Here is a 22,393-nt window from a genome sequence, read left to right as displayed (position 1 = left end):
GGGCAACATGCTCGAGTCCCTACACTCCGTCATAGATCCACTAGACTTATATCGTTAATACTACTGATTCCTTAGAATTATCGCGACGCAAAAAAAGAAAACGAGGAGGTTACATTGTCCCAAGTTTGGAAGGAAACAAGCTCTCATTTATATAAGTCAAGTAATTAAGATGAGTAAATGAGGCTTAAATTCGTATGAATCTCCCCATGGCCTACCCTATAATGATTGATTGCATGAATATGTTCGGACGTGGGTTACATTGAGAAGATTGTACTAGATATCGATCACAAGGCTATCTCGAGCCATTTCCAGCATAGAATCTCGATCGAAATGAGAATTATATATCCAATGAGACGTCACGAAAAGATGTATTATTTTACGTTACCATATAATATAATCGTCCAAGGTTCTGTGGTGCGTCCGGGATTGATTCGAGGTCGATGAACTCGGGAGCACGACATGATCCGGACTGCTTAGCTTAGCTTAGCTATTAGCAGTGACGTGTAGGCTACGATAATTAAGTTGATTGAGAACTGCATTGAATTGATTCAAAAGGAAGGGGAAACTACGGAAAGGACAGTCCCCTCCCTACGCTTCTTCGCCATTTCTGACTCAAATTCATTTTCTGTAAAAACACCTGTTAGGGCGGGAACCTCTCCCTCTGCAAAAATGCCCGTGAGCTCTCTCTCTCTCTCTCTACTCTCTCTCTACCTTCTCTGCTCCCTTCTCGCTCTGCACCGGCTGGGTCTTCAATTGCTGTTAGGGTTTGCTGTTATCCGTTGTCCGTTTGCGTCGGTTTCACTGTGTGGTTTTACTTCCTCAGGAAGCGAATATGAATCTGCGCAAGGGCTCCAAGGTCTGGGCGGAGGACAGGAATTTGGCCTGGGTTGCCGCTGAAGTGAACGATTTTGTGGGCAAGCAAGTTCAGGTCATCACCTCCACCGGTAAAAAGGTACCGAGTTTTTTTGGCCCTGCTGCTGCCTCACCTCCTGCCTGAAGTTATGAATTGTGTTATGAATTTTGGGCATTCGTTATCTTCCTGAGCTCTCTGTGTGCTAAGAGTAGAAGGGTGTCATGGTATGTGATTGGTAAGTGCGTTGAAGTGAGAGCTCTGATGCGTGCGGGAAGTAGTTGATTGATTTGGACAATGCGGACGGCGTGAGTGTCCTACTGTACACCTGTTTGATTTTCCGGTGTTTACAGGATTTGTATGGTTGTCAAAAGAGTGTTTTAATGTGCCCAATTTATGGATAAGGCGTTAGTAGGATTGATTGCGTTGATAGACAGCGGACGTGGAATGTGCACATCAGCTCAAAATTTTGAATTTGATCGGTAACTGTTATAGAACCTCCACCTTGGCGTGCATTAATGAATAGTAAAGCAAAAAGTTACGTAAACTAACTAAAAGGTGCATGCTTGGAGCTGCTCTAAACCACTAAATTAGTAAAACTAAAATGTAGGTAATTGGTTCGGTTTATGGACGAGATCACTCGGAGTATCTTGTGCTTTCCCATTTGATTGGCTATTTTATTGCTACTTGTCATTTTCGTGTTTAAGGTCTTAATCATCCCCGAGAAGTTGCATCTACGGGATGCAGACGACGACGATCATGGAGGGGTGGATGACATGACTAAGTTGACCTACTTGAATGAGCCTGGAGTGCTTTACAATCTTGAGAGAAGATATGCTCTGAATGAAATCTATGTAAGTGAAAAAAATTCTCGGCACGTGTATTCCATTTAGGTGGTTGTCCAATTGTGTTAATGATGATTGATCTTTCACCCATTACGTTGACTGGTGGTAAGGATATCGGCAGTTATAGATTGTAGAAAGAAGGCTATGATTTTGAGATGCTTCAAAATGTTAATTTGGAATTTTCGCAGCTAATAATCTTTCATAGCTGGTTAAGGCAGTCTGCTTACGTTTTCCTTTTTTATGTTTATTTTGTAAAATCATGCTTATATCTATATTTTTCTGTCTGGTTGGTTGCATTTCATGTATTCTTTATAAGTTGCCTTCTAGCTATGAGGTTATGTGCTTTGCTGGTTCCAGCAGGGCTTGGGGAGATAGATCTAAATTTGAACATTGATCTTTTCATTTCGTTCAAAAAAGTGGGACATTAATCCTTATAAGAGAATAATTCAGAGTATGCTAGTTATATCTTTATGTGGATGTTCAAGGCAAAATTTACATCATTACTCGCTTTCCCTTTTTGAGTAGACATACACAGGAAGCATTTTGATAGCTGTCAATCCATTCACAAAGCTTCCTCATCTTTACAATGTCCACATGATGGAGCAATATAAGGGAGCTCCATTTGGTGAGCTAAGTCCTCATGTCTTTGCAGTGGCTGATGCATCATATAGGTAGGTCCATTCTTGATGCTTTCAATGAATTAATTGTTTATATATTAATTCTGTGGTCAGTCACTGACGTGTCTTCTTTAGCTGCTTTATTTATTGTTCTCCAGAGCTATGGTGAATGAGCATAAGAGCCAGTCTATTCTAGTTAGTGGAGAAAGTGGGGCTGGAAAAACTGAGACGACGAAGCTAATCATGCAGTATCTCACTTATGTTGGAGGCCGCACAGTGGGAGATGACCGAACAGTTGAGCAGCAAGTCCTTGAGGTAATAATCTTGTTTTTCAATTTAGCAAGTTATTCTCATACTTTGGCTAATTAGTTAGATCCTGATCCAATGAGTCTTGATTTGGCATAACATATACTAAATTTCATCAGACTATCAAATCATTTGGTCATTCCCTGGGTTCAAAGCCTTGGAAAATTTAATGCTATTTATGGGTGAATGTTGAGTCGACCTGCCCAACGTTTTAACTTGTGCAACTCTTTATTTGAGGCAGTATTTCATTTCTTTTGGGTGATTGCTAGAGAAGTGTACGGATTGATGGAGTATCTAGGGGTGTTATGAGAATACTTTTTTCAGCATATCAATACCAAAAGAGCAGGCTTGTTTCGTTTCTAATGGCGGAGAAACTTCAAGGTTCTTAGAATAAATTCATGCTCCAATCTCTCTCCCTTTGCACCACAAATGACGCGCTGATTCATTTTCTCTGTCAGATGAAATTATGTGTCAATATTCTCAAAATCTCTATCTTTTCTCTTGGCGAAATAATCATAAAATGTTGAGAGGAACCATTTCAATTGTTTGCTTCTCTATTTACCTTTTCAGTTGCCGTCGGTCCAAAATTAATTAATAACTGAAGTGCTGGTACTGCCATATACACAGAAGGCCAAACTGCAGGGGCCATAATTATCTAGACCATCGTGTTACTAATAAAATCTGATATTATGGTTGTTACTAGTTTATAATAGATGCTTTACGATGTGCCTCTTTTCTTGTCTGGTCCAGTCAAATCCACTTTTGGAGGCATTTGGTAATGCAAGGACTGTCAGAAATGATAACTCAAGGTAGGTTTGTCTATTTCGCTTAGATGTTTTGCTGCCTGCTGTTATGTTTCTTTGAATGAATGCAATAATGTTGTCATCAACTTCAACCTTAACGAAAGGGAGAAATTATAGGTCTTTCTCTTTTATTTAGAAATAGTCTAAATTTCTAGTGAATAAACAGGAATAAGTTTTTGTAGTCTGCCAAAATGAGCAACTGCAGTTGATTGCGACATAATGAAAGATAATTTCTATGTATTACATTTACCTTTACTGGGAAGTGCCAACACGGAAATACTTGAAATTATTTACATTGTGGAGGATTAAAATTGTGCAGAAGTCCCCCCCTCCTTCTCCATAGAATGATTTACTATTTAATGTTAGAGAAATTGAGACAATAAGGATTATCGACTGTGAATTTTCTTCAGGTTAGTGCTAACATTTTAAATCAACTTGGTGGAGAAGAAGCTGAAATATTAGCTATTGTACAGATCATGTATGAGTATCAAAGCTCATTGGAAATGGCTCTTGCTTAGTTTAGTATATCTTATTTGATGCAGTCGTTTCGGCAAGTTTGTTGAGATTCAATTCGACACAAATGGTAGAATATCTGGCGCTGCAATTAGGACTTACCTTCTAGAACGATCCCGTGTTGTTCAGATAACTGATCCTGAGAGGAACTATCACTGCTTTTATCAGTTATGTGCATCTGGCGGGGTACTATCTCTCTCTAGCTTGCTATTCTCTTTCTTGACTTGTATAAAGAATTAATCATGATCACTTGAAGTCTTTTTTATGAGCTTGAAAAAAATATTACTTTTACTTGCATAAAGTTTTTATATCTGAAATTTAAGAGACGTCTTGCTTTCTGATTTAATCTAGCTCTCGGAAAATTGATCTAATTTTTACTTACATCTTGGGATGTCATCAAGAGCAGGATGCTGAAAAATACAAGTTAGAACATCCGAGCCACTTTCACTACTTAAATCAAAGTAAGACTTATGAATTAGATGGAATCAGCAATGCTGAAGAGTATGTGAAAACAAGGAGGGCGATGGATATCGTGGGCATAAGTTCTGAAGACCAGGTTTGCAAAATTATTAATTTTACCAAGTAAAAGTCTTTGTTTGGTGGTTGAGTATTGCTGTTCCTTGTGTTCATATATCATATGCTCATTTACCTTCTATCAGGAGGCAATATTTCGAATACTTGCAGCCATACTGCATTTGGGAAACATAGAATTTTCCCCAGGCAAAGAGCATGACTCTTCGGTTATAAAGGATCAGAAATCAAGCTTTCATTTGCAAATAGCTGCTGATTTATTCATGTAAGTGATTCCTTAGCGCTGAGTTGGTTCCTGACTACTTTTCCAGCTCAAAGCCAAGATGTGTTGAGTTCCTTGCAGATCCTGCTCATTCTTTTAAACCTTGCACTTATGAGCCGGTCAAATAAGTTTTCTCTGGGATCTGAGTTTTCGAGCTTTGAGCATTGATGGGCCACCAATTTTATGCTGGATGATCTTATTCTATTTCATCAGGTGTGATGTGAAACTGTTGTTAGCAATTCTTTGCACTCGTTCCATTCAGACTCGTGAAGGAAATATTGTGAAAGCCCTTGATTGTAATGCTGCTGCTGCTAGTCGAGACGCATTAGCGAAGACTGTCTACTCCCGGCTATTTGATTGGTATAATACAAAGATTACACTTCTGTGATATTCTTTATTCGTTTCAGTTCCATTTTGTAACTATGTATGTATACTTCAATTATGTTTTGATCAGGTTAGTTGATAAGATCAACAAGTCAGTTGGACAAGACCAAAACTCCGATATACAGATTGGAGTTCTAGATATTTATGGATTTGAATGCTTTGATAGCAACAGGTAAGTTTGACAATCTTGATCCATATTATCAATATCCCTATGCCGACACATTATCAAATACGAGTTTATCTTGCCTGGTGTTGTCAAATTTGTGTTCTTGTTACCTGGACCTATGGTTATATATATATATATATATATATATATATATATTAGCAGTTCTTATTCGTGTAGTATTGGACCTTTGTGCTGATTGATTGTCATTTTTTGACTTTGCAGTTTTGAGCAATTCTGTATCAACTTTGCAAACGAAAAGCTTCAGCAGCATTTTAATGAGGTGCATATTGGTTTATATGAAGATTGTGTGTGCTTGCAGTTCTGGAAATTATGAAATGAAAGTTTTAGGGAGGCATATATGACGTCTGCTATTTCTTTCAGCATGTATTCAAGATGGAGCAGGAAGAGTATCACAGAGAGGAAATCAACTGGAGCTATATTGATTTTGTAGACAATCAAGATGTTCTAGATTTGATTGAGAAGGTTATTGCTTATCTGAGTTCTTAGAAATGTTACTCCAGGGGCTAAATCCCACTTTCATCTTCTAAATAGGTTCCTAGTACAAAGATACTATAGGTTTCATCTGTACAAAAGCCATTTTTTCTTACTGGAACTAATCTTTGCTGTATTTATCTCATCTGATAACATATTATGAAGCGTTTTTCTGATTTACTCGTAAAAATCTTTAAGATATCCCCAATATCAGCAATCTCATTTTATACATTAGTCTAATATATTGTCTCTGTTCATGCAAATACTTGCAGAAACCAATTGGGATTATTCCTCTCTTGGATGAAGCTTGGTATGAATTGATCTTCCAATAATTATATAATGTATTATATATGTTCTGTACTTCAAGTTTATAATTGTCCTCTGTGGTCATGCAGCATGTTCCCAAGATCTACTCATCAAACTTTCTCAACCAAACTATTTCAGCACTTCCAATCACATCCCAGGTTGGAAAAACCTAAATTTTCGCAGACAGATTTCACAATTTCCCACTATGCTGGAAAGGCAAGTCATTTGGAATTAGGATTCTGTTGCATCCCAATAGTTACAGATAGTCTCACTTAGCTCCCGTATCTGATGCAGGTTACGTACAAGACAGAGACTTTTCTAGACAAAAATCGTGACTACGTTGTGGTAGAGCACTGCAATTTAATGTCATCTTCCAGATGCAGTTTGGTGGCTGGTCTTTTCTCTTCAATGCCGGAGGAATCTGCAAGATCATCTTATAAATTTTCTTCAGTTTCCTCAAGATTTAAGGTGTGGCATTTTTTTTCCTTGGTTACAACCTTTAACTATCTGTCTTGTTCCATAATATTTAGAAATTCTTTTTTGGCTTGTTTTAAATGTAAGGTTTGGGTTTTTTTTTGTGTTGGATTGGTTATCGTGGGTTTTGAAGTCTCCTTTATGGGTCTGTTTTGAGAGGATTTCTATTTATTATTTGGTTTGCCTGCTAGATATTTAAAATTCAGGCGTTTACTTTCTTTGCAAATAATAAGTTGTGCCCGCTATTTCTTTTTTCCTGATTGCAGCAACAACTTCAAGCTCTCATGGAAACTCTCAACTTGACAGAACCTCATTATGTTCGCTGTGTGAAGCCAAACTCCTTAAATCGACCACAGAAGTTTGAGAAATTGAGCATATTGCATCAACTGCGGTGTGGGGTTAGTGAAATTTGTTTCTTTTCTTGCTGCAGCTACATTCTTAATCTCTGTATTCTATATAATGGAAACCAAAGAGTACTTGTTAATTGTTATATACCAGTCAAATGTTATTTATTTATGATTTCAGATAAACCAGAATACTGTGTTCTTTCGGTGGATTCTTATGTTACTTATTTTTTCCTTGATTCTCTCATGACAGCTTGTAACTATCATGATTTAATTAAGTCATTTTCTGCAGGGTGTTCTAGAGGCTGTTCGCATTAGTTTGGCTGGTTATCCAACTCGAAGGTCTTATGCCGAGTTTGTAGATCGTTTTGGTCTGCTAGCTCCTGAACTTATGGATGGGAGGTTTGTTATCAATAATTTGCTTCGTTTCTAGTTGATTGCCTTATGAATCCTTTAGGTGCACCGATAGGCCAAGTATAAACGTTTCTAACTAAAAGCAAGTTTGTTAATGTGAATTTGCTGCAATTGTAGTTGTTAAGTGTTTTTAGCCATCCATCTTTCTTTTCCTTCGGATGTCTATTGTTTCACATTGAGTGTTATTTGCATTTGGCAAAATAATTTGTTTTTTTCAGTCAACACTTCTAATTGAACATCATCTTGCACAATTTTCAGGTACTTTTGATATGTTGCTATTTTTAGCACCTTCTGTTCTGACTGCATTTTTTTTCCCTTCATTTCAGCTATGATGAAAAAGTGATAGCCGAAAAGATCTTGCGTAAACTGAAGCTTGATAATTTTCAGGTACTTTGCCTCCACATACAGTAATGCTGTCCCCGTATTATGATATACTCTTCCTACGCATAACCATGCATTTACTGTTTTCATAGTTTTGATTTGGCTTTTAAATTTCTGTGGCAGCTTGGGAAAAACAAGGTGTTTCTTAGGGCAGGTCAGATTGGAATTTTGGATTCTCGACGAGCTGAGGTTCTGGACAGTGCTGCCAAACGTATTCAGCGTCGACTTCAGACATTTATCACTCGGAGAAACTTTAAATCAACCAGAGCTGCTGCATCTGTTCTACAAACTTACTGCAGAGGTATTTGCTGCTGTATTTATTTGTTGCTAGCAAGTTGTTGTACTTGGAGTAGTCAGTGTTCTTTCTAAATTTTTCCCTGGACCCTTAGATTGTAGGTGTTATCATGCGATAGGGCTTGTCTTCCTAGACTAACTTAGCCGCTTAGCTACCTTAGAATCTTTTTTAAATAGCATCAGAACTCCAGCTCTTGGGTGATGAGAAGTTAGTTGGTTATCCATTTTGAGGTCCATCTTTCCCCATAAGACATGGTCTTGGCAGGCAAAAGAAATGCTACAAAAAGGAAATTAATAGAACCAGACATGTCTCTTTCAGCAGATAAAATTCTGGCCAAGAAAGGTTGGCTGATTTGTTTTGTTAAGAGTAAAATTAATTACTGTTTTCTTTGCTTAAGGATGCCTTGCGCGAAAGATTTATGAAGTGAAACGGAAGACAGCAGCTGCTGTTGTAATGCAGAAGTATGTCAGAGGATGGCTGTTAAGGAGTGCTTATGTGAAGTTACGCACAGCTGCAATTACGTTGCAGTCAAGTATCCACGGTTTTACAAGACGCCAGAAATATTTGTATGTAAAGAGACACAGGGCAGCCACTCATATTCAGGTAAATGTGTTAGTTAAAGTGGCCACGATGGGATTTCCATCTATAGCATTCGTAAGAACACAATCGAAAAACGTACTGGGGCAATCTCATTCAATTGTCAAATATTATACAAGGCGAAATGAAAGTCTATTTATGGTGCAGACAAATTTAGTCTGCTTTTCATTTAATGATTATGTACTTTCTAAAGACTGGTTTAAACAGTCTAATGGGGAAATTTTCTTTTGTTACCTTTACCGATCAATTTTTTTCAATTTTTTGTTCGTTGGCAAATGAAAATATTCATCACTCAGGCATGTTATGCAATGCTTAGGCTCGATGGAGAATGCGCAAGTACCGCTTGGCTTTCAAGAATCGTCAAGCTTCTATCATTGCAATACAATGTCTATGGAGGCGAAAACTTGCGAAAAGAGAGCTCAGAAGGCTTAAGCAGGTGAAATGTTTGTGCTTTTCCTGTTTCAAATTGTAGTCACCTTTTTTAGCTCATGAGTCCATCTTAATAAGCTTTTCTTCCATGAATTTTTTTCTCATGACACTTGTCCTTCACAGGAGGCTAATGAAGCGGGTGCCTTGCGTCTAGCTAAGAATAAGCTAGAGAAGCGGTTAGAAGATGTTACATTGCGATTGCAATTGGAGAAAAGACTAAGGGTACACTTACAAGGATTTCATTTGTCATTTCTTTTTATTAGTATCCAGAGCTTTCTCCATTATGCTCCAAGTTTATTTTTTACCTAAAATAACTTTTTGGTGCAGGCTTCCAATGAAGATGCTAAAACAGTGGAAATTTCCAAACTTCAAAAGACATTGGAATCTTTGATTCTCGAATTAGATGCAACTAAGTTGGCAACAATAAATGAGTGTAATAAGAATGCGGTGCTGCAAAATCAACTAGAGTTGTCTGTCAAAGAAAAATCTGCTCTGGAGAGAGAAATTGTTTCTAATACTGAGCTGAAGAAGGAAAATGCCTACTTAAAGGTCAGTTATGTGCATCTTCGTCCTTTTCTTCTTATTTGTTGGAGTTTTCCCTTACATGATCAGATTTTGCTTGTTCTACCTTCCGTTTTTGTGCTGTTTAAGTTCCTTCACAAGTAGATCTTTTCTCAAAAATATGGCATTGCGCACATTTTTCGTTTTTTTCATTTCCATACAGAGTTCAATGGAAATATTGGAAAGCAAAAATGCTGCCTTGGAGCTTGCTCTTTCCAAGGCTCAAAAGGAGAGGAGTGATGCTATTGAGAAATTAAACGAAGTTCAACAGAAGTGTTCTCAGCTGCAGGAGAATGTGAAAAGGTTTTGTTGCACCAGTTCTGGATTTACGTTTCATCATTCTCCTTGACCAGTTGAAGTTATTTTTCCCTTTGGTCAAATAAGCTGAAAAAGTTCCTTTGCCTTACATTAGTTTCTGATATTGTAGTTTTTCATTTCTATACACTGCCTTGTTTTTAATCTCAGCCTTGAGGCAAAGCTTGCCAATGTGGAGGGTGAAAACCACGTATTGCGGCAGAAAGCATTGAATGGGACTCCAAGAAGCAACAGGGCTGGTTTTTTGAAATCTAATTCAGATGTGAGTGCTTAGTTTTAGAAATGATTCTTGAACACAATCTTTTTCTCTCCCCCTCTAAATGATTGGTGCCTGATGATGAGAAACAACCCACAGTGCCCATGTATAACTAAGGCCTTGCCTTGATTTATGTGTTTCCTTTGTATGACTACAACAATTAATGTCCTCTTTACCATCTTTTTGGTAATTCAGAAATTCTCTGCAGTACTTGCCCTGCAACAAAGTGAGAGGAAAGCAGCTGCATATGTAAGATAACTCCCTTTCACATTTTGTCTTTCCACCCGTTTTCCTTCCAAGGATTCTTTTATCTCATGTTGTCAAGATCATGCTTTGCAGGAATCACCTACACCTACCAAAATCCTCGCGTCCTTCTCACATGGCTTATCTGAGTCACGAAGACCAAAGTTGACGGCAGAGAAACATCAGGTTGTACCCCGTTTTGATTTTAATTTCAACATGCTGCAATAACCATCTGTTAATTGGTCTACTGTCTCAGAACTCAAGTAATGGTAAAATGTAATTTGATATTAGAAATTTAAATTGTTTGCTTCGAGCTAATGAGGCAAGCATATCTACAGGAGAACTATGAGTTCCTGTCAAGTTGTATCAAAGAACACCTAGGGTTTAAAGATGGTAAGCCACTAGCTGCTTGTGTCATATACAACTGTCTTCTTCACTGGCACGCCTTTGAATCGGAGAGGACAGCCATTTTTGACTATATAATTGAGGGAATCAACGAAGTGCTGAAGGTGATTGACAAGCATCTTCTGCTGAATTTTTATTGTTCTTGCTTTTCTTGCAGTAGTTTTGCAATGAAGCTGGCCTTTCGCAAATCTTTTCTGTAATTGTTTCAGGTGGGGGACGAAAACATTACTTTGCCTTACTGGTTATCGAATGCGTCAGCACTTCTCTGCCTCTTGCAGAGGAACTTACGATCTAATGGATTTTTCAATGCAACTTCTCAACGTTCTCCACGGGCTTCTGGGTTGACCCCGAGACTTGTGCATGTGAGTTAGACAATGAAGACTGCGTTTTTTAATTTCAGTTTTTATGGCGTAAAGGCATGTTTTGTTCCTCTCTTTCTTATAGTAATCCAGTGGGAAAACAAGGCTTTACAAAGTTTGCGCAACATATTATGCACTTATTAGCCGGATTATTAAAAATTATTAAAATTATACTACCAGCAGAGAGGTTTAAAGAGAGTTATTTATGCCTCTTCGTTCTATCTCCTTTCAGGGCTTAAAATCTCCATTTAAGCATGTTGGGTTTGATGATGGCTTGTCGCATATGGAAGCAAGATATCCGGCAATACTTTTTAAACAGCAGTTGACTGCTTGTGTTGAGAAGATTTTTGGTTTGATTCGTGACAATTTGAAGAAAGAATTATCACAACTGCTGAATTCTTGCATTCAGGTAAGCAATTTGAGCAGTTAGTTTATGAAGTAACCGTAAAATTGCTTAAATACTCAGGTATAGGAGTGCATTTCTCAATAGCTTTTCTTGAAAGTACATTTTTTAATTTATGTATTAAACTTTTTTCCTTTTCAAAAAGAAAAAAAAAATCTGCAATAGTATTCACAAATGATAATAATAATTTTTAAGGGAAAATGTGTCTGTTCTCTGTTAAATTTGATGATCATTTGATTACATCAATTATTTGCTTATCCTCGAGAAATAAATATTATTCGTGCTTTGTTAAATTTTCCATTATTTGATTGTACGATTTATTTGCTTTTCTAAATACATATTTGTTTGACTTTATGCGAATCCTTTTAAGTTGTTCGAAGAATGTGAAAGATGCTTAACAACTATGTTTTCTCTTTCCATTACAAAAATTTTTCAAGGCACCAAAAGCGCGACACGCTGGTAAATCATCAAGATCTCCCGGTAACGCTTCGCAGCAAATGCTTGGTTCTCAATGGGAAAGCATTGTTAAATTTTTGGATTCTCTCATGAGCCGTCTCCGTGGAAATCATGTATGCATTGGGAATTTCTTCTTATGTGGACCTCTTTGTGTCCTATCCCTCATGAGTATATATTTGTAACTCATGCGTTGATTAAAATTGTGTTTTTAGGTGCCCTCCTTTTTTATCCGTAAGCTCGTCACCCAAGTGTTCTCCTTTATCAACATACAGCTTTTCAACAGGTCAGGTTATTAGATTTAGTCGAATGCCTATGTGAGTTGCCTTCTTCATTGATAATCCAATTCATACTAAGAATTCGTACGTGCAGTCTTCTCTTGCGACGTGAATGTTGCACATTTTCAAATGGTGAGTACGTGAAATCCGGTCTGGCTGAACTGGAGAAATGGATAGTCAATGCAAAAGATGAGGTAATTGCAGTTGAGATATTTTCATGTTCTGCAAATTCTTCTTTCGGAGTCTTTAACTGAGTACCGTGTATCTAACTGTAGTACGCGGGGACCTCTTGGCATGAACTCAAATATATCAGACAAGCTGTTGGTTTTCTGGTACGATATTGCTTGTCAGTTTCTTTCTTCTGCTTATCCCAAACAAGAGTAATCATTTTGGTTCTTCTGTTGCCATGTTAATTTTCATTCTGTGTGATGCGCCTTCTTAGGTGATACACCAGAAGAGGAAGAAGTCTCTAGAAGAAATCAAGCAGGATCTTTGTCCGGTATGATCCTGTTCCTGCTGCTTTTGCAGAAATAGTTTCTTGTTGTCAAAAGAGACTTTTTGTGGAGTTCAAATCCTGAGTTTCTGTTCTGGTACTGAACAGGCATTGACTGTGAGACAAATATATCGAATCAGTACAATGTATTTCGATGATAAATACGGCACACAGAGCGTGTCAAACGATGTGAGTTACACTTTCTGCTTCAGGTAGTTGTTCGGTGTCTTCTTGTGAAGATCTTAACAGTACTCTTTGCCTTCTGTCAAGGTGGTTGCTCAAATGAGAGAGATGGTGGACAAGGACAATCACAATATGCCTTCGAATTCATTCTTGTTGGATGATGATCTAAGGTAAATTACGTCCCCCAAATGACACTCGTATTTTTCTCCTCGGTATCAGATCAAACTGGGTCGGGCATGTCACTTTTCAATGCTGTGACCCTCTTCGCCGTTCTCTCTGCAGTATCCCCTTCTCAACTGAAGACATAGACATGGCAATTCCTCCAATTGATCCTTCAGACATCGCACTTCCCCCTTTCCTCTCCGACCATCCTTGTGCACGGTTTCTCCTACAGCATCAGAAGTAGATAATCGGCTACATCATAATCGAACCATACTTCCTGTAGATCCTGCAGTAGGTGTAGAAAAACCGAGCCTTCTTGGCTCTGCAAAGAACTCATGCCCCTTCTTATCGTAGATGGAATCCTTTCAATTGGCGGAGGGATCAGATGCATTGGGATATGAGGAGAACGCCTGTTGTCGAGTCAAATTAGTACAGATAGATCCCCCTAACTAATTTTTAGGATTTGGAGGTGTAAAATGTGATTTGTTAGGGTTGGGGGAGGGGGATTTAGGCATTAAAATTTGTTGTAATTGGACGAGGGTACTTAAGCTTTACGTGAAGGCTTTTCCTTTCAACTGTGTACATACATAGGACTCTCCGTAGGTTATATGTTCTTTAGTCCCACTAGTTTCCTGTAGGTGTACATTTGGTGAGTAGCCCAACTGAATATTCGAAAACCCGAGGAAAAAAAAAATGAAATCAATTATCTTTGGCTCCGTTCGACATGTCTCGAATTTGAGACTTGTAAAGCTTTGTTCTTTTGAACCAACCGAAAGGGACACTCAATCCTTTGTTCGATCCTCCCCAACATCTGCTTCATTATATCTACGATTTCTGCTGCAGAGCAATCCCATTTTCTGTATCACAGCCAAGGAGACTGACAAATTTTACCAATTATGATTTCTGGCGTGGAAAAAGAATATGTATAGTAACATTATGCTGTCGAATAATGTGAACGGTGAACTTACTTAAAGCTATATAAGACATCGGAAAAGAGAAGGAATACTTTTAATTTTATTAACTATGTCCCAACTCTACCCATACGTGTGGTAGTGGAATCAAATTGATCCATATACTTCAAACATTAGAATATAGTCTCAGTTAAAAGGGGGTACATGGAAAGAATAGGTTCAAAACCACAATTAATTCCTTTTTCAAATCATGTTGCAGCTGCACGAGCCCTTCCCGCGTGTCATTATGACTTACATACAGGAATAGGTAAGCGATAAGCAGTTTCAATCCCTGTAAGGAGAAAAATGAAAGATCGAGTCCAGAAAAGTGCATTTTTTAAAAAGGAAAAATAACCTTTAATATTCGATTTCTTATAAATTTTTTATTTTTTTTTTTTAAAAAAGAAAGTGGCAACCTATGCGTGTGGGAGCGTCACGGACAGCCGATCTCTCATTTCTTATTTGCGGATGACTTGCTGCTTTTCTGGGAGGCTTTTTCTCGGAGGCCTCGAAAGAGAAAATGGAGGTTACCTGTGAGGTCTTGAATGAGTTTTGTGCAGGCTCGGGGAAATTGGAAAATGTGCATTCTACTACTTCAACAACTTTTTTTTTTTTTTTTTGAAAAAGTGTTGGTACTTTCAAGTTGTATAAATAAAAACATGAGTATGCATTATTAATGTGTTCAATCATATTTTTCTCTCTTCGTACCATTATATTTCATTTCATTCTATCACCCTCATTCTTTTCCATTCCTTTGCGCCGAACATGATATAACATAATATAAAATCAATTAAAACATAAATTTTCGTAGCATATGTTTATTATACAAACCACTCGAACCCTACCGTATAGTGAATTCAATACTAACATAATAAAATTTATTAATAATGTATTTAGTTCTTAATAACATTAAATTTTACTCGAGATTTTACATTTTTTCAGCAAATAAATTATTGGTAGGGTTGCTTGCCAAACGCGGCATCACCTAATTTTTATAGTATTGTAAGGGAAAAATATATATATATATGGATGGCGAGGTCGGGTCAGTGGCATTGGACGTAGGCCAAACTCAAGGTTTTGCTGAATGCATTGCTGATTACTAAGTAACAATTCGTTGATGGTCATATCATATGACATGTTTGTGGTTCTCTCTCACATTATTTCGGTCCGTACAGGGAAGAGAACTCGAGCAGACTGTGATCTTCCACAAAATGCGCCGCTGCCACCTCCACAGCTCGTGGATGCCACACAGAGGCATCGGCTGGTCCAAATGCTGCTCGTGACCAGGCCTTCTCGGGTCTTCTTGGCTCTCAAAGAATCCGAGCGAAATTATTGTCAACAGAATCCGATCAAATGGCAGAGGGGTCAAATTGTGGTTAGTTAAGGCTTGTCATCCCGACCGTGTACATAGGTAGATCTCTCCACAGGTTTGTATATGCACATTTGGTGAGTAGGCCAACTGGAGGTTCGAAACTGGGGGAAAAAGAAAAAGGGAAATCCACTATGTTGTTCGTAGGATGCTGGTCGAGAAGCCTTCGCGGTACAGTTCGACATGTCCCGGGATTGAGACCGGTGGACTTCATCTTTTGCAACTGGACGAAAGAAAGCTCAAGCAAAAGAGAGATGCAGGGAATGAAAGGCAGAGATTTCTAATTTCCAAGACTGATCAAGGACTCAGCAAATTTCATGGTATGAGATGGAAAGAAAGGGCCATCTCATCTTTTAACTGAAAGATCATGTGAGTAAACAAATGAGAATTTTAAGGAGCAAAAAAGAAAAAAAAAATCGGAAGCCTCGGGCCTTTTACCCAAAAATTGGAACCTGTCATAATAAACCGGCCTCGAAGAGATTTCTCCTCCTCAGTGTCTCATCCACGAGTTTGAAAGTCTTCTTCACAAGCTTCTGATCGAGCGCAGTGGTCCTATAGACCTTGAACACCCGATCCACACAGGCAGGGGCTGTGCTCTGGAAATACAACTCCTCGAATTTCTTCTTCACGAACCTGAGGGCAAGAATACAAGGACGGGTAACGTAACTGAAATGAGGATTCATTTAGCATTTGCTTGAATCATGCATGGTTAACTGCTTCCACATGGAAAAACAAGCAGGCTTACTCGTATGCATGTTCGATCTCTTGTTTTCCTGTGGAGACTGGTTGATAATCTTTAAACCATTCGCAAACGTTCAGTGGTACCTATACAATTAACGAGAAATTTAGCATGAATTCTCAAACAGAAACACCAGTGGTACTTATGTTAGCCCTTACCTTCAGAATCTTCTTCTCGAATATATCGAACTTATTCAAGAATAGCATAAAGGATGTCTTCTGCAAACAATAGAACCCGTGTTAGATCAGAGGGCAATGACATAAGTGGTGAACTTACAAAAGGAAACAATCAGCAACTTGAGAAGAGATGTAGGAAACGACCTCAAAGCACGGTTGCTTCAGCACCCACTCGAAAAGTTCTTTTGTCTCCATCATTCGGTTCTTGCTTTCATCCTCGAATAGTGTTTGATCATATCTGAAGGACATTAAAACAATGTCGTCAACTCAGACACTTGTACCTATTTTATTAGACGGCAGTGGGAAACCAAGAGGAGCTTGACTTACTCGCTAATAGCAGCACAGAATATTACAGCCGAAACACCTTCAAACAAATGGATCCATTTTCTTCTCTCATTTCTCTGGCCTCCAACATCAAAGAGTCTATATACTTCTCCGCTTTTCTTATTTTCACCGACCGGACTGTCAAGGAAAGCAGTAAAAAACACAAGTTTCCCCGATGAATTAGTAAAAGATGGACGTGAAATTCGAAGCATGAATATTACTGTGATGGAACTGAAACTTTCTCAGTTGAGATAAATTAGATTATATGCTATGTTTCCAAGGGCTGCATGTTTCCGAGGAGTACAAAAGCAAGGTTTCATAACATGAAATGAATGGTGTTTAGAGTGGGCCTAAAATCCTATCCCGAGAACATCATAATGAAAAAACTTGAACTGGTAAAGCATTTTTCCTGCTTAAGAAAGATGCAGTCAAGGATATATACCTGAACTGAATTTCTACCACACCAGTAGTGCGTACTCTTGCATAGAGAATATCATCCTGTATAACACCAAATTACCTTCAGAAGCTAGGAAAGGTGCCATTGCATGGGTGATTTATCAGTCTAATGTTATCAATGACGAGAATTGTTTTCACCATGCTGCATATAACGATTCCAGAATTAGGATGAAACTGAAAATATTGTGAATATATGATACCTTCGTAGGAATATAACTTGCATCAGCCAATCTATACAAGTTCTCCATAAAATACTGAGTACAGTCTGGAACTTGAAGTTCATATCCACGTGCATATGTTTGCTGCAAGAGAAATACAACTATAAAGAATGAATTTATTGCAGGCGTCAAAGCAAAGATAGATCTGAGAAAAAATAACTTTCAAAGCTATGAGGCTCAACAACAGAAGTAAAATGCTATCGATCCTAAAGTTGGGGCTACCTTAACTAAGACCACTACATGCCATAATATGTGATCTAAGGAATAAAAGAAAATAACCTGAATTGCCTCGTCCTTCCACAAAGTTTCAATCTCCATCGCAAGCTCTTTATCGAGGCGTGGATAATCCAAGTGACCCCCAATTTCTGACAATTTCTCTCCAATCTCCTACAGAGAATCAACGATTACAGCAACTAAGATTATGTAGTTAGGAGATTTAAGAACAATATCTTTTCTTACATATTGTAATTGACTATAGAAGTCCAAAGTTAATTTTTACATATGGACATTCAGATTATTATCAAAGATTTCTTATCATGAGAGAAAGCATAGGCCACAATGATGAGACGAGATAGATAAAGGGCAAAACTCATACCTTATTTTCTGTTGCTAAGACATACTTCGAGGATTCGGTATCATTTTGAGCAAGTTCTTTTGACCCATCATGCAGTATCTGCTCATTCACAGGAAGTATGTCTTAATAGAGCGGAACTTTATTATATACATGATTCAGAATTCAGAAATCATTGACTTATTTGATATAGGTTATTTCATATTTCCTTTTATAATATACATCACAAATTCATTAATGGCCATCAAAAAACGGAAGTTATCCAACGCTGAACTTCAGGTATTGGATACTTTATTGTCAGATTATTGTCTGATAATCATTGGCAAGGATGAAGAGGATAGAGATAACTTATCTAGTAAATATAATTCCATGTTATCCTTTAGAATATGCATCTGCAATACATTCATGGCATTGCAAAAGGGAAATAACCAACACACCCTTTCAAGTATTGCGTACTTTTATTGTCTGATAAACATTTGCATGGATGACAGGAATATAGCTCTTGAGTTCCCCATCGTCAAAGCCAGTTTGAAACAGAAGCTTTATCTGCATGAAATTCAATTCACACAACCAATCATCAGGATTTTCAGTAAACATGGTAGTGGAGCTTAAATTTAATAACAGAAAAATTACGTGCCTGCTTAAAAATGGTTGACTTTCCTGATTCTCCAGCACCTTCATATAGACAAATAGAAGAATTGGATCATCATTTTGAGCAATATCAATTATGACAGTAAAAACAGAATATGAAAACCAGCGAGCGATGCAAGAGCAGATGAAAAAGTGTGATTCGAGATAAGAACAGTTAATAGTCTCTCGAAGATGATAGCCCAGCAATGAAAATAATTGATTCAGCCTACTTGAGAGTTTCAAACAAATAGGAAGAGAGCCTGTTGCTGCCTAAGGACATTTCATCTTAAAATTGTTTCATGAGCATTTTATTACAAGATTTACAACATCCAGTACTAGGTAGATGGGCCTTGAAAGACCCAATCTGAACATAAAGGAACAAAGTATAGGGCCATGAAACAATGAGTTATAATTCCTAGGCCCGTAAGACAACAGATCTTGTGTATTGCAATCCAAACTGGAGCAGAGTTACTAAAAGATTAGTCCCCGTACCAAGAAGGAGAAGTTTCTGTATATGCTTTTCTGCCTTTGTTTCTTGCTCAATTCGCCTTTCAATTTCTGCAGCCTGTTATTGTGGGGTCAAGAGAATTAGATGTAACGATCAATCAACTACACGAATACTACCTATGGATCATCACAACATGCCCATTTCACCATTAGTCGCTCATGAAAAAGGATACATGTAGTATTTATTTCTACTGCGTTGAATACCTGTGCATTTGCCTCAGCATCTGCTTCATCATATCCACGATTTCTGCTGCAGAGCAATCCCATGGTCTGTATCACAACAGACAGCATAGAAGACCGACGAAATGTACCAATTATGGTTTCGGACTCCTCCAATAAGTCTCCGTCATACACACCCTTCTCTTTGTAACTCCGAGCCTGGCAAAGTTACCAGCAACAGCTCGCTCAAAAACTCCTGATCTTCAGGAGACAAACTTCACTCTGTCCTGACACTAAAGGGCAACACAACGGTAAGATAGCTATTCATCACATAAAATTTCCAACTTTCATGTACTACGGAGAATCGGTATAGGGAAATTTGAGCTCAAATAAAAGAACTGCCGAGGATTCACAGAGAATGGATTGAACGAGCCAGAACCCACCCGAACATTAGACTTATCGACCTTAGATCCCAAGACCTCTAGCCACGACAAATTGCCCCACAACAACATGAATAAAAGCAACCTGCAGTTGTCCTGAGACAATGCAGCACCTAGAAATCCCATACCAGTACCATCGCAATGAGTGTTCAACAAACAGTACAAAATGCAGCTGAAAGCGACGGAGCTGGTAATCAGTTTAACGGCTCACAAGCTCACTCACTCCTTTCAGCCCTCTCAAGTCCCGACAACTTCACTTCAACTCCCAATCCAATTACAACAAAAAATCGAAACTTCCCCCGCAATCACCCAGCTCGAATCGACAATTAAGAGACCCCTCTCGGCGTCCCTATCTACACCACCTCCGGCAGCATCGAATGCGCACGCAAGCAAAGATCCAGAGAGAGAGAGAGAGAGAGATCAGAATTGAGCAAACATAGTCAATAGTCACCTGAGAAGAAGCAGCACGGAGCTCGACAGCTGAGCCAAAGAGGGAGCTGCTGCTGGTGGAGGTGGTGGAGGAGGAAACGGGGGATAAGCTATTTTAATGGCGGCATTACATGTGGGGTGGGGGGTTGGCTGCAAGCTTTCACACCAGCTATGGCGGATTTGATTAATCAACGGTGCCTGAATTTGAACCTATTGAAAAATCGAAATCCTCCACACCCAGAGAGAGAGAGAGAGAGAGAGAGAGAGAGAACAGCGCCGAAAGCTGAGCACAGAGAAGAAGAGAGAGAAAGACTTTTTTTTTCCCTCCCCCAAGCGTTCCCTGCTCGGAAATTCAATGAATCCGACTAATTTAATTCGAGCCCCATGGTCGCTTTCCCAATGTGGATATTTTCCGTTCACAGGAGTTGAAAAGACACCGTAACAAACGTCGAATCGCCTTAACCATTCCGTTGATTCTCTTCATTTTTTTAAAAAAAATTAAATTGTTTTTCTTTTAATTTCTGTGGCAGTCAAAGTTGGACCGAAGGTGTCTGTGCGTATAGGGTGGCTGTACGGAACATATTTAGGTGGTGGTGTGTCGGGGACACAGACACTTTGAGGAAAGGCCGCAGAAGGAAGAGAAAGAAGATGTGTTCTCCCTTTTTGACTGATCCACCGTACTTTTTAATCAGAGTGGGACTTGTCTTTGACCATATAGCGAACTAAATCTCTCACATCTAGATAGAATTTATTGGTTCTAATTAATTAGCCGGTCGGTCGGTCGGTCGGTCGGTCTTCGCCGGTAGGGGACCGGCCCGGTCCGAGGCTCTGGCTTCGAGGCATGACCGCAGAGCTGGTCCTGGCATGCGCGGGACCGATGTAGAGATGACCGCGGGAGGTTCGGCTACGGGCAACCGTCCTCGAGACGAGTGGAGCTGTAATGAAACATGGGAGGGGTCTTGTTAAGAGGCCGGATTCGGAAACCTCTTAATTTCAGGTGAGCACCATGGGTTACTTCATCGAACTCTACTTCCCATATATAGGTTCTATGTCTAAAGTGCGGGATCATAAGTCTACACGATTGCAGAATACATAATTTCAATATTTTCGAGCATTTTGACAGCTTCATTTTTTTTTTCTTTTGAATTGGAAATACATTTCAATATAAAAGCTTGATGTGCCCAAACTACATCTCATCATCCCTTAGACGGATTGGGGGGATTGAGGAGATGGCCATGGGCACATCAAGGTTACAAAAGGATGCCCATTTGGAGCATTTTGATAGCTTCATGATCAGTAGTAATGAGGATTTTATTCATTGCTCCCATAAGTATAGGTAAAGCACCTTTAATATTACATGCCGGTATAATAGATGGAACCTAACCTCCAATGAAAATACAAAGCCAAAAACATGCATAAATTGACGGTTTTCTTAAAAAAAAAAAAAAAACCAGGCTGTTCGCTGGGCTTGGGCCAATTTTGCGGGCTTCGGCTGAATGTAGGATCATCCGGTCGCACTGATCCTGCGATTCAACGACCTGACTCGCGATCCGGGATCGATTCTGCAATTTCGATCCCTGGAGAATTACATTCCCTTAAAAGCTCGCAGCAAATCGTGCGCTCACTGTCCGGTCAGTAATTAACCCCCCAATTTCGTTCATCTCCCAAATAGATCCTCTAGTTTTACTAAAATTATCAATATAGTCCCTATTATTTTGGTTGTGCACTTGCACGTGCAAGAAGACAGATTCTACCCAAAACCCACTGAAACATATAATATAACATTAGTAGGGGTGAAATGTGAAAAGTGAAAATCACCTCGATTGAGTGTAAGAATCCCCCAAGCGAGAAAAATAGATTCCCAATTCGCTTATCAAATCACGAGTTTTCCCAAGAGAACTAGCCATTTCATTATTATTTTTGTAAAAATTTATATATTTTATTAAACAAAGTCTTTCGCATATTAATTAATTTATAATTGTAGAATTACTATTTGATGATACGATCAATAAAAATTTTATATTCATGATATTAATTTGCTCTATTAAACATTTTAGTTACATAAAAAAGCTACATTATTTGCTTGATGAGCATTAGTTTATATATTATATAAATAAGACTAATAAAATAAAATGAATTAAATTATTTTAATTTTAAAAAGGTAATTAATTAATTAGAACCTTTTAGTTCCCAAAAAAAATTGATTTTCAACGTCGAACCTTTCGTGGAGACAAATATGCGAACAATTATATTTGATAGTTAATAATATAGTCACTTATCTTTAAAAAAAAAAAGCACAAATTCT

The 22,393-nt window shown here is 38.4% G+C and overlaps 2 protein-coding genes across 4 annotated transcripts; one reads left to right on the top strand and one right to left on the bottom strand.

Annotated features, from left to right (window-relative positions):
- The first annotated feature begins 519 nt into the window (after positions 1-519).
- Positions 520-13,885, top strand: LOC116215884 (myosin-15). 2 transcript variants are annotated; one of them, XM_031551689.1, is made up of 39 exons: positions 520-675; positions 824-952; positions 1,558-1,704; positions 2,221-2,366; positions 2,471-2,627; positions 3,369-3,427; positions 3,964-4,120; positions 4,341-4,490; positions 4,594-4,730; positions 4,941-5,087; positions 5,182-5,283; positions 5,500-5,557; positions 5,659-5,760; positions 6,042-6,079; positions 6,165-6,291; positions 6,370-6,543; positions 6,816-6,947; positions 7,186-7,295; positions 7,634-7,694; positions 7,812-7,989; positions 8,381-8,586; positions 8,897-9,016; positions 9,133-9,231; positions 9,337-9,558; positions 9,734-9,873; positions 10,036-10,147; positions 10,337-10,390; positions 10,481-10,570; positions 10,723-10,893; positions 10,999-11,151; positions 11,381-11,557; positions 11,989-12,120; positions 12,220-12,290; positions 12,377-12,476; positions 12,558-12,614; positions 12,725-12,781; positions 12,884-12,964; positions 13,046-13,128; positions 13,241-13,885. In XM_031551689.1, the coding sequence occupies exons 1-39, from the start codon at positions 670-672 to the stop codon at positions 13,362-13,364; spliced, it is 4,566 nt and encodes a 1,521-aa protein (XP_031407549.1). In that variant the 5' UTR covers positions 520-669; the 3' UTR covers positions 13,365-13,885. The 2 variants fall into 2 exon arrangements, with proteins under 2 accessions (XP_031407549.1, XP_031407550.1); XM_031551690.1 differs by lacking the exons at positions 520-675; positions 824-952; positions 1,558-1,704 and having other exon boundaries at positions 2,226-2,366; positions 2,448-2,627.
- Positions 13,886-15,166: 1,281 nt separating this feature from the next.
- LOC116215885 (guanine nucleotide-binding protein alpha-1 subunit) lies at positions 15,167-20,424 on the bottom strand. 2 transcript variants are annotated; one of them, XM_031551692.1, is made up of 14 exons: positions 20,111-20,424; positions 19,265-19,512; positions 19,046-19,118; positions 18,561-18,598; positions 18,380-18,469; positions 17,948-18,025; positions 17,632-17,739; positions 17,335-17,436; positions 17,121-17,176; positions 16,682-16,816; positions 16,499-16,592; positions 16,337-16,396; positions 16,185-16,264; positions 15,167-16,072 (listed from the first exon to the last, which is right to left on the bottom strand). In XM_031551692.1, the coding sequence occupies exons 2-14, from the start codon at positions 19,349-19,351 to the stop codon at positions 15,895-15,897; spliced, it is 1,179 nt and encodes a 392-aa protein (XP_031407552.1). In that variant the 5' UTR covers positions 19,352-19,512; positions 20,111-20,424; the 3' UTR covers positions 15,167-15,894. The 2 variants fall into 2 exon arrangements, with proteins under 2 accessions (XP_031407552.1, XP_031407551.1); XM_031551691.1 differs by having other exon boundaries at positions 15,730-16,072; positions 19,265-19,506.
- Between the last annotated feature and the right edge of the window lie 1,969 nt (positions 20,425-22,393).

This window comes from Punica granatum, chromosome 8, assembly GCF_007655135.1.
Source record: "Punica granatum isolate Tunisia-2019 chromosome 8, ASM765513v2, whole genome shotgun sequence".
Classification (NCBI taxonomy): Eukaryota; Viridiplantae; Streptophyta; class Magnoliopsida; order Myrtales; family Lythraceae; genus Punica; species Punica granatum.
Note: the sequence above shows the minus strand (reverse complement) of the source record. Positions and strands in the feature narration are given on the sequence as shown.

Bases quoted from the DNA above. Each gene is read 5' to 3' on its own strand.
- LOC116215884 (XM_031551689.1), top strand. The intron at 11,558-11,988 runs GTAAGCAATTTG...AAATTTTTCAAG, and splicing joins TGCTGAATTCTTGCATTCAG to GCACCAAAAGCGCGACACGC. The intron at 12,965-13,045 runs GTGAGTTACACT...CCTTCTGTCAAG, and splicing joins CACAGAGCGTGTCAAACGAT to GTGGTTGCTCAAATGAGAGA.
- LOC116215885 (XM_031551692.1), bottom strand. From the start codon at position 19,351: ATGCTGTCTGTTGTGATACAGACCATGGGATTGCTCTGCAGCAGAAAT. The intron at 17,740-17,947 runs GTATGAGTTTTG...GATTCTCTGTAG, and splicing joins TCTTAGCAACAGAAAATAAG to GAGATTGGAGAGAAATTGTC. The intron at 16,265-16,336 runs GTAAGGGCTAAC...TTAATTGTATAG, and splicing joins TCGAGAAGAAGATTCTGAAG to GTACCACTGAACGTTTGCGA.